The sequence below is a fragment of the Herpailurus yagouaroundi genome, unplaced genomic scaffold, assembly GCF_014898765.1.
Source record: "Herpailurus yagouaroundi ecotype Mexico unplaced genomic scaffold, PumYag 198, whole genome shotgun sequence".
In the NCBI taxonomy this organism is placed as follows: domain Eukaryota; kingdom Metazoa; phylum Chordata; class Mammalia; order Carnivora; family Felidae; genus Herpailurus; species Herpailurus yagouaroundi.
The window spans coordinates 812,187-823,836 of record NW_024412429.1 but is presented as its reverse complement, the minus strand read 5'-3'; the positions used below and the strand labels follow the sequence as shown (position 1 = coordinate 823,836).

Below are 11,650 nucleotides of genomic sequence, written 5' to 3'. Positions count from 1 at the left end.
TGAGGATTTACTGCCCACAGTCAGGTACAGTGTGAGTATTTGTTAGGTAGGCCCTTGCTGGCCGCCAGTCGGTAGACAGGCCGTCCCCCAACAGTTTGTCAAATGTGCTGCACAGAGAGGAGCCACACACACAGTTGAAAAGAAAGAAAAGTGGTCAAGAAACAGCAGTTACCTGCTTCCCACTTCTTACCAAAACCCCTAGAGACAAGTTCTAAAATGACAAGTGCAGTCTGTTCTTTGGGCCACTGTGACCCCTTGACTTGTGTCACCACCACCGCCGCGGAGGCGGCAAACAGCCAAGACGCGCGCTCTGGTGGCCCCATCCTCATGTGGGGCAACGGGAAGGCCGGACCTCTGCGTTTACATGCATCGGGAGGTCTCTGAGGCACCTTCCCCTTGACAGACATGCACCCCGGTGCAGGGCTGGGGCACCCACGGGGTGTCTCCCCCAATCACACACGTGGTCAGTGGGATAGGCCGACCGTGCGCCCCAGCTCTGAGCTGACCACAGAGGATGGACTCGGTCCCTGGACCCCACCCCGGCCGCCGGCCCTGCTCCTCCCTTCGGGCTGCTGCTCACCTGCTGCCCCCTAGTGGGGGCTTGTGGGAGTTTCAGCAGAAGGCCTAAGGCCCTGTAAGGGGGAGTCACCACCGCTGCTGGGCCACAGAGCAAGGCCATGGGTGACCACTTAGAAAGGTCGTCACCCCGGGGAGGTATCTTAAAGCCAGTCTGACCCTGCGGCCACCTGCTTCTCTGACAGGGGGAGGAGCCCAAGGAAAGGCAGGGACAAGGCGGTCATGGGGCGTGTGCGGTTTCAGAAATGAAAACCGTGGGCTTTCAGAAGTGGGAACGGAGAGGGTGGGCAGTACCGGGGAGGCTGGACCCATGTGGCAGGCCCAGTGGCCCCCGCGCCACACAAGGCTGCCTTCCCGCGCAGGCACCACATCCCCACATCCAGCCAGGACTGTGGGGAGGGACCCCAGGCGAGCACCGCATCCGGGACCTGGCTCTGCCGCGGTGCCCACCTGCCTGAACGCAGATGGAGCCCCAGGCACCGTGCAGACGTTCCTGCTGCGGCCAGACCACCAAAGATGAGACCATGAACTGCAGGATCACATCACACTCGCCGGAAAAGCAACAGGAGAAAGATGGGGAAGCAGGAAAGGTTTATAAAGAGCAGGGACTGCAGTTCCGAAACCGGCCGGTCCAACCAGAATTTCACCTGCAGTGGCGCTGCTGCCCCCTGGTGGGGGCTTGTGGGAGTTTCAGCAGAAGGACTGAGGCCCCGTAAGGGGCATCGTCACCGCTGCTGGGCCGCGGAGCAAGGCTGGGGCCTCCAGGGGAAGGAGGCTTGTAACCACCACCGGAGAGGGCGCCCGGGAGGGTTCACTGAAGTGCCTCAGGGCCCCTCCCCCACCGCCTCCCCCAGGGAATGAGGCCGAAGCCGCAGGTTGCATCTCGCTGGGTGTCATTCTTCCCAATTAAGTGATAACCCACTGCAGCATGGGGACATCCTCCTCCTGTCCTTGCGTCCCTCCCACCCCTCCCACCGCCAACTGCTGTTCCAAGCCTGGGCACCCAGACAAGGCCAACTGAGTCACCAGAGAAGGCAGAAGCACTCCTGATGCAGACACGAAAGGGACGCCCTCCGCTGGTCCTCCAGTGTCGCTGCGGCCCTTAGGAGCCCACCCAGGGCGTCAGCTCAGAGGGGAGGGACAGACCTCTCTGACTCCGAATGAGAACAACCAGAACCCCCATGGCACCTTCTCCTCCGAGCTCCCCCCTGCACACAAGCAGCTGTGACCTCAAGGCCTGGCGCTGGGACCCCAGCTCCAGCTGCTCAGTGTGCCCGTGAAGGACCCAGGCTGACCTGTGCTCAGTTCTGTGCTGCACACACGGCCCTCTCGCTGGACCACGCGGACCTGGATGGCAGATGCCCGTGTTGTGCGTGCTGGGGACATAAGTCTCAGAAATCGAATGAACGGGCACAAAATACATTTGAGTCCTCTCCTGGGGCCACGGCCACACCCGGGGTGTGTGACCCCCACACCACAGAAAAGGAACGTGGACGCCAATGGCGTGGCTTGAGCTCCAGTGGACAGAGAACTTCACACCAGGAGGCGAGAGGTTCTAAACCTCATTCCCCCTTTTTTAAGAACACGTTTTTATGCAATTCTGTAACATTTAATAAAGTCTTAATTAAATCTAATCTCCTGAAGTGGCTGGCCCCAGACTCTCACTGTTAACACCCCTCAGCCTCAGGCACGTTCCCCCCCCCCCCCCCGTCTGCTCCGTGCCCAGCACTTGCTGATGAGGGGCAGAAGTTCCAAGGCTGGTGCTGCACAAGGTGGGACAGAAAGTGTCCTAAGTTCTACAGCACAAACGTGGGCACCCTTATTAAATGAACGCCATCATGAACACTGGTTTTCAGACCAGGAGGCACACCCAGCTGTGCCCTCTGAGAATCCACTCCAAGTGCTGCAAAGGGAATTCTAATTCAGCGTCCGATTCTACCCACAACAAAGTACCCAGATTTATATCTCTGTCTTAGATGATGATGGTGATAAAAGCGCCCATTTTCCTGCTTCCCACAGTAAGTGTTGAAAAAGCACTCATACTTTCAAAGCTGAATTACAGGACTATTAAACCAGCTGCATAAGGTGGAACGACGTCCTAGAACAGGTAGGGTAAGAACAGTTGGTAAGAATGACTCTTCCCCAAAACACAAATAGGCGAGTTCAAATATCTACTGCATTGGGGCGCCCGGGTGGCTCAGTCGGTTAAGCGTCCAACTTCGGCTCAGGTCATGATCTCGCGGTCCGTGAGTTCGAGCCCCGCGTCGGGCTCTGTGCTGACAGCTCGGAGCCTGGAGCCTGTTTCAGATTCTGTGTCTCCCTCTCTCTCTGACCCTCCCCTGTTCATGCTCTCTCTCCCTGTCTCAAAAATAAATAAATATTAAAAAAAAAAATCTACTGCATTATCTTAATTCAGCCACAAGCCCTATTCCTGCAATAAAATACAGAGAAATGTCCACGTCCAACATAATTGCTACTTATAACAATTGTTGAGCAACAGAAAGACCAGAACACGGAAGGTGCCTTAACAAGAACATTCAGGATGACGGTTGTGAGCCAGGAAGGAGCCACAGGACGCGCAGGGGATGATGAGCACCTTCCACAGGGGCCCCTACTCCTTGCTGCCAAGATGAGGTAGCCTGAGTCCGCAGGATGCTGGGGAGCATGCGCCTGCCCCCCACACACACACCTGCGCCTTGCCCCCACCCCCGCCACCACACCTGCACCATACCTGTGCTGCCCTGCCCCCTGCCGCTGTCCCCATCCCCCCACCACACCTGCACCATACCTGTGCCCCTCTGCTCCCCGCCTGCACCCCCCATCCCCCCACCACACCTGCGCCCCCCCGTACTCCTGCCTGCACGCCCCGTCCCCCCACCACCACACCTGCACCCCACTGCCCCCATAACACCTGCACCATACCTGTGCCCCCCCCATACCCTTGCCTGCACCCCCGTCCCCACCACCACACCTGTGCCCCCCCCACGCCTGCACCCCATCCACCTATATCACAGAAACACCTGGACTGACAGCATTCGCTTTTTGGGTTTTTGTTGTTGCTAAAACATGTACTGAGTGTGAGTCTTAAAGCGAGCGGCTCCAGGAGCCCAAGCAAGCATGGGGGGTCACTCAGGGCTCCAGGACCAGGAACCTATCAGGAAACTAAAACAGTGAGACTTCCCACACCACTGCCCTCACTTCGAGTCTACTCGCCTCATTATGTTTATAAAAATGTCTGTATACAAGCCCTCCTGACCTTCCGAATGTGCTTTGGTCACACGTCTGCGAGATCTGACTGTACCCCCTCCCCTGGACCTTTGCAAAAGCTTTGTTCCCTGACCTCGGGGCACCTGTGCCAGAAGAGCCCGCTGCCCCGGCCGCCCCGGCCACACCCTCCCCCCAGCGTGGTGGGGCCGATCTAGTTTGCTAAACCTCCACGAGGGCCTCAGCTCTATTCTGTTCTGATCTTGAAGGGATTGGAAGGGCACGTGGCAACCGACACCCAGGACCAAAGGAGCCCACACACTGTACCTGAGAAGACAGCACGTGTCCCAGTAAGATCAGCACGGAAGACCAGCGACAAGTGGTTGGCTAAGCCACAGGCCAGCCACCGCCCATCTCCTGCATAAAAAGAGTAAGAGAAATGCCTATAAAGTCACAGCTCACCGGAGGCGCACTCACAACAGGGGAACAGAACTGGTAGCTGGCTTGAGGCTGGGTTTCCCAGGTAGTGAGAGAATCTACAGCAAACAGCATCTGCTCAACAGCCATCAGCACCCTTTGAGGGCCCACCAGGTGACGTCCCCCCGGCTTCCTTCAGAGAGAGCCCGAGAGGCAGGAGCTGAGGCGGCACACCCAGGCTGCAGGGCTAGTCAAGAGTCAGCGCTGGGACCTGAACCCAAAGTACCCTAATCCCCAGGGCGCCCTGCCTCCCATCAACAGATTTTTTCAGACACACGTTATTCAGCTAAGCAGTCTTATTTAAACAGATCCCTAAAACAGTACAGAACTAAACTACAGAACCCGCCCCCACCTGTAATTTTCAAACCCGAGGCTCCTACCTTATTTCTAATCGTCTCATACAATCATATAATCACAAGCAAGCCCGTTGAATATCACAAAGATACTTGACCACTGAGAGTACATTACCTAATTTCCCAAAATTATTCAAAATATGCTTTGGCTGGAATTATATAAAAACAGCTGTAAGTAACGATAAGCTGTGGGAATGAATGCGCTTAAAGTCCTGAGGGGCACGGCTGGTGGAACACTCGTGGAGACGGGTGGGGCGGGTCCTGACCCCCAGACACAAGCCTTCTCCCCACCCTGACTGACTCCACGTAAATCCGGAAACGACACGTGCTTCTGAAAAAAGGCCTCGAAGAGGAGAGCCGCCCGGGCGAGAGCGGCTCCCCACTTCTGCAAACCTGCTCAGGAAAAACGCTGAGGGTCTGGAGGATCAGTCTGGAAGGGGCGCTGCCTGTGCCTGTGCCTGAGAGACAAGCACCCGCGGGCTCGGAGAGGCTCCATCGGGGAGGGAGGGAGGGAGCTGACGTGGGACCCCGAGGTCATCCGCCCCTGCCCCCCAAGAGGAGCCGGCAGAGGAAGCGGGTGGAGCCCCTACCCAAGGCTCCTGCACCCCATCAGCGGCCGGCACAAGGGCCACCGCCCCCATTCCAGGTGCCGCTGGCTTTCGTCCAGACCCCGGCACGCCAGACAACTTCAAGTAACCAAGACTTTGAACTCCGTTTCCAGTGAAGCAGCGGCAGGGAAGAGACCCTCGCACACGCGGTGATGGCGGCCCCTGGACTCGGCATACCCGAGAACTGGACGCAGAGCGCGGCGGCTGGCCCGTGGGCAAGCACACGCTGCTTGTGGAGTCTGGTTGGCGGAGAACTCTCCAGAGGGTACTCCTTACTTGAAGGAACATGAGAGAAAATGAAAATCAAGAGAGTTCAAAGTGAGGTTAGAAATAAAAAAATAAACTAGAAAGGGTTCGCCTATCCAGATGTGCGATTTTATTCTATCGACTTTGAACGTACAGAAACACATTCAAAGCCATGAAATGATGTACATATTTTAAGTACAAAATGTCAAGGATTTCTCCTGTTTCACATAACTGAAGGGGACCCTGGGATGACCAGATGAGAGCATCTTAGCAAGAGAAAACACACTTCACTTCCCAGTTTCAGATTCCGTGTGGGTGACTATCCACTAATTACTCAGATAATCTGCCCAGAAAGTAATCACACCTGAAGTCTGTGAGAGACCATGGACTTGGGGAGAAGGACCGACGGTCAGGGCCCTGTGCAGGGGCAGGCTGGGTGGCGTGGAACCCGCAGGGCCTGGGGGCAAGGCAGCACGGCCCACGGAAGGCATTCAGATCTTTAGGCAAAGTCCCCCCGTTGTTCATTTTCAGCAGCTGACCTGGTAGCCTCTGAGCAGCAGCTGGCCCAGAGGCCTAGGGACTGGCCAGGGCACAGGAGCCCAGGCCCCTCACTGGCACCCACATGGCCTCCACGTCCTTCCCACCGCAGTCCCAGAATCCAGTGTAAACAGAGCACAAAACCACCTGTCAGGCAGCACTGCCACAGGTTAGGGGGACGTGGAAAGTTCCAGGCACACTGCACAGAGCAGAAAGGAAAGTAGCTATGATCTGAAGACAGGTTGTTGTGAAAGCTGAAAGTTACGGAAGACAAGTTAGACACATTTACTCATGTCTCTAATGCAGTAAAAGCTGGGAAGACGGGCTCGCAGGCCCGCCCCCAGCCAGGCAGCACCGTCCCTTCAAAGGGAAATTTGGTGGGTGTTCAGAGGAGCCTCTCCCTGAGAAACACTTGCCTGTGCCCAGGACGTTGTTTGGGGTCTCCGGAAACCCCTCAATGCAATGCCCCCTGGGGCTGGAATTGCAGCAGAGACAGCTGACTCTGTCTGGAGAGCTGGGCTCTCATAGGAAAAAGCCACCAGAAAGATCAGAGTTGAGCAGGGCTCTTTCTTGCTGCATTCTATGCTCAACCACAGACAGCTGTCCCAGGGTCCGAGGGCACCTGCTGCGGGCACATCCCCACCGTCGCTGACCCACTGATACAGGAGCAGCACAGACGGGCAGGAAGAGCAATGGGGCTTAAGAAAAACGTCACAACACGTGGGCAAAACCAGCATCTGGCAAGTGACTGCTCAAGTACAGACGGGCTGCAGACTGGAGTCAGTGACACTTCACTCCCGTCGTCCATAGTCTCCATCCCCGTGTGGGTGTAGACGGGCTGTAGACTGGAGTGGGTGATAATTTGATACCACCAGCCATAGTCTCCATCCAAATGAGGGAATCTAGGTCCTAGAGGTCCCCCAAACACCTTCCCATCTAGGCACGTGGGGCCTGGGGATCGGCAGGTTGGCCACGATCCGCACATCGTGGGCAGCAGTGCGTCCCACAAGAAGCGCATCCATGTCAGTGAACTCATCGCCGGCCATTCAATATTCGCCTGGAGCCCATAAACTGATCAAATTTTTCTGTCCAATTATTAAGCAAGAAACTTATCAAGAATGATCCATCGCTGGCTACAACACTTTCTTAAAACAGCATTTTAACAAAAATTAACTATTGCCTCTAGAGGCAAGGGAAACAAAAGCAAAAATGAACTATTGGGACCTCATCGAGATAAAAAGCTTCTGCACAGAGAAGGAATCTCTCAACAAAACTAAAAGGCAACTGATGGAATGGGAGGAGATATTTGCAAATGACATAGTTGGTAAAGGGTTAGTATCCACAAGACGATAAACAAATCAAACCCAACACCCAAAAAACAAATAATCCAGTGAAGAAATGGGCAAGAGACATGAATAGACACTTCTCCAAAGAAGACATCCAGATGGCCAAGTGACACATGAAAAGATGCTCCACATCACTCATCATCAGGGAAATACAAATCGTAACCACCAAGAGATACCACCTGACACCTGTCAGCATGGCTAACATTAGCAACTCGGGCAATAACAGAGGTTGGTGAGGATGCGGAGAAAGAGGATCTCTTGCACTGCTGGTGGGAATGCAAACTGGTGCAGCCACTCTGGAAAACAGTATGGAGGTTCCTCAAAAAACTAAAAATAGAACTACCCTATGCCCCAGCAATTGCACTACTAGGTATTTATCCAAGGAATACAGGGATGCTGTTTTGAGGGGCGCAGGCACCCCAACGTTTATAGCAGCGCTATCAACAATAGCCTAAGTATGGAAAGAGCACAAATGTCCACTGACGGACAAATGGATAAAGAAGCGGATTGTATACACACGATGGGTTATGACTCAGCGATCAAAAAGAAGGAAGTGTTGCCATTTGCAGCAAACATGGATGGAACTAGAGGGTATCGTGTTCAGCAAAATGAGTCCGTCAGAGAGAGACAAATACCATATGATTTCACTCACGTGTGGAATTTAAGAAACAAAACAGATGAACATAGGGGAAGGGAAGGAAAAATAAGATAAATACAGAAAGGGAGGCAAACCGCAAGAGAGACTCTGAAGACTGAGGGTCGCTGGAGGGGAGGTGGGGGGAGATGGTGTAGGTGGGTGACGGGCATTGAGGAGGGCACTTGCCGGGATGCGCACTGGGTGTCGTGTGTAGGTGGTGAATCACTGGGTTCTACCCCTGAAACCATTATCACACTATATGTTAACTAACTTGGATTTAAAGAAAGAAAAAAATATTGCCAAGTTGTCAAGACGGTAAAAATAGCAGCCTGTCTGAAAAATGAATACGGAAGAACTGAATCTGAGTAAAAGGACATACATATACGAATAACGTGCACACGCTGTGTATACGTGGGCCATGTACACATCTGGTACTCCCAAGGTTGGACACCTGTTTGAAACAAATTCACTGACAGTATTCAAAGGCCCTCCCCAAAGTATGCTACGTCTACTTTGAAAGGCAAGTTCGTGACACACCACCTGTGACTGCTCCTGCGGCGTGAAGGGCTGTCACCGTTATTCCTGGTGTTGGTCTTGGGTGAAAACATAGTGACGCTGTGGAAAGAAAACTCTTACGTCATCTCAAAGATGACAACTCCAAGCTTCTTAAGAGACCTGTATTTTGCAGCAAAACATACAGAACATATAAACATATAAACGCTTTCAGTGTCCCAACTAGTGATAAAGCGAACACTCACTTACTCTAATTGTAACAGCTATTGTTTCAATTATATATCTATACTGGCTATTGCACTGCTGAAAATATATCTGGACATAAAAATTCTGGATAATACTGAGCTACTCACTTATAAATTTTGACTACTAGAAAAACACTAAGATAACCATTTCTGTGTAAAGATCACACCGCAAATTATCTATTGGTCCCATTTTGTGAGGTGTGTGTGAAAGATGTATAAATCAAAAAACTGCTCCCAAAGTCAGAATCCCCTTAAAGTGAATACAAAACATGATTCTTATGATATTGTTTCCTTTTGGAGAATAAATTTATATAATCATAACAGAAACGAAACTTCACTTGTGAACATTATTTTGCAAACCTACTCAGAGACAGAAGAGAAATTCCTGGCAAGTCACACTGAATTCTCTCTTGAACAGAATTAGATTAAATGCTGGCGGTGGCTGAACAGGCACCTGTTTTCAAGATGGTTTTTAAGATGAAGAAAGAAGCTCCCAGAGATGCTGGGGCACATGGTGCTGAGCTCCGGGGACAGACGAGGGACAGCCACACCCCCATCCCGCACCCGCATCCAAGCCTTGCAGTGTCAGTAGCAGGCTCGGCTTCGGGCCGTGCCCGGAGCCATCAGACCAAGGGGCAGGAGGGGGTGGCCTGGCCCCGGGCCACCGCCAGAGGCTCTGCACTGCCGCAGGATCTGAAAGTCCCCTGGGGCCCGGAGGAGGGAGGATGCCAGTCACTTGAGGATGGGAGAAAAGAGAACAAAGGGTAAGAGACCACTGAGCGGGGACCAGCAGGGAACATGTGAGAAGGAGCCAGAATGCTGCCGGAGCACAGGAAGCACGCCAGGAGGGAGGCGGACACGGTCAGGGCTGGGCTCGCCTCCTTCCATCTGCCCCTCCCACTGCCTCTGACAGGTCACCGTGCCGCATATCCTGACAGGGTGATCCTTGACATTTAAAATACTGTAACATCATGCTGTACTTTTCCCGTAAAGTTCAAACTCCCAGGTTGGTGCTCAGGGCTGTTCGTGGTCTGGCCTCTTCCTCCCCCTGGGCACCCACACAGGAAAGAAAACTCAAGACGTGCCTTAATATAAGGGACCCCAGAAGTCCACACTGAACACAGCAGATCACACTACAGCTGGTGCCCACAGGCATGGTGTATGAACTAGTGTGCAATTTTGTTGAGGCAAGGATCCAGAATCCATCCATCCATCCACCTACCCATCCATCCATCATCCACCCACCCATCTATCACACATCCATCCATCCATCCGTCCGTCCATCCGTCATCCATCAGTACTTTGCGAGAGGGTCTGCGTGCCAAGTGCTGTACCAGGACCAGAGGTTTAAAGAATAAATAATAAGTAAAGCACGAAGTCATGCTAGCCAGTCGTGGCAGAGAGAATAAAGCAGGCAAGGGCTGGGAGGGAATCACGGCAGAGGTGGGCATGGTGTCCAGGCAGCCTGGATAGAAGCAAGACTGGCTGCCCCATAAGCAGCACCCATGTGAGCCTCAGGGAAGCGCATGAGGGGGAAGAAAGGGCCGATGGAGAGCCCCGAGGCAGAGGGATGGACGCGGAGGCCAGGGGGGAGGGAGAGGGAGAGCATGGCATAAGCGGGTCAGGGGACGGGTGACCCCAGAGAGCCTCCCAAAGCCCTGACCTGCGCTCCGAGTGGGGCCCCCAGGACCGTTCCGCTCAGTATGTGAAGAGCACGGAACAGATCAAGATTTGGGGTGAGAAGACGTCAGAGGCCGACGTGCATTTCACACAGAAAAGCAAAGTCCGCTTCCAAGAAATGCGGCATTCCGGAAAGACAAGGGGATTTCAAGGCTCTGCTGTACTTGAAACTCCCCAGATACCACGTTGTTCCCAATTTCGTCATCATTGACTCCCTCCCTCCCCAACCCACCAAACCAGGTCTGAATACACTGCATCTAATGCTCCCAGAAAGCCCCGGCGGCCAGGTCTCCGTCCCTGCGTCCCCCTCTCCCAGGCAGGTCCGCCCCTGTCCTGGCACCTGACAAGGTCACCAGGCATCAGCGCTGCCGTCAATCAGGACCAAAGGGCGCCCGAGAGGCGAGCACATGGCGAGCACACAGGAGGGGCTTGCTGCGGCCTCGTGTTGACTGCTGTCCACGTGTCCCTGCCCTGCACCCGGGGGTGGCCCTCCACACACATCTTTGCCGCCTCTCCAGGCCTAGTTACTCACTGCGGGGCGGTCGCATACCCAGATGACCTCACTTTGCCGTGGAAAACCAGAGGCTGGTCCTGAACGGTGCTCCGTACCACTGTGTGAAACGAGTTTAAAAAGTAGATGTTACTGGCACAAAAACAGACACTCAGATCAATGGAACAGAATAGAGAGCCCAGAAATGGACCCACAAATGTATAGCTATCTAATCTCTGACAAAGCAGGAAAGAATATCCAATGGAATAAAGACAGTCTCTTCAACAAACGGGGTTGGGAAAACCGGACAGCGACATGCAGAAGAATGAACCCGGACCATTTTCTTATACCAGACACAAAAAAAAACTCAAAATGGATGAAAGACCTAAATGTAAGACAGGAAGCCATCAAAATCCTCGAGGAGAAAGCAGACAAAAACCTCTCTGATCTTGGCTGCAGGAACTTCTTACTCAACATGTCTCCAGAGGCAAGGGAAACAAAAGCAAAAATGAACTACTGGGACCTCATCAAAATTAAATGCTTCTGCACAGCAAAGGAAACCATCAGCAAAACTAAAAGGCCACCGACAGAATGGGAGAAGATATTTGCAAACGACTAATCAGATAAAGGGTTAGTATCTACAATCTATAAACAACTTATCAAACGCACACCCAGAAAACAAATAATCCAGTGAAGAAATGGGCAAAAGACATGAAGAGACACTTCTCCAAAGAAGAC

At 53.2% G+C, this 11,650-nt stretch overlaps 1 protein-coding gene across 1 annotated transcript in view; it reads right to left on the bottom strand.

Moving 5' to 3' along the window:
• The window catches only part of WDR27 (WD repeat domain 27), a 154,744-nt gene that overhangs the window by 105,404 nt on the left and 37,690 nt on the right, over positions 1–11,650 (bottom strand). Inside the window, 4 exon segments of the mRNA XM_040448666.1 lie at positions 4,108–4,197; positions 5,396–5,493; positions 8,522–8,599; positions 10,955–11,033. Of these exon segments, the coding sequence (XP_040304600.1) occupies positions 4,108–4,197; positions 5,396–5,493; positions 8,522–8,599; positions 10,955–11,033 (345 nt within the window).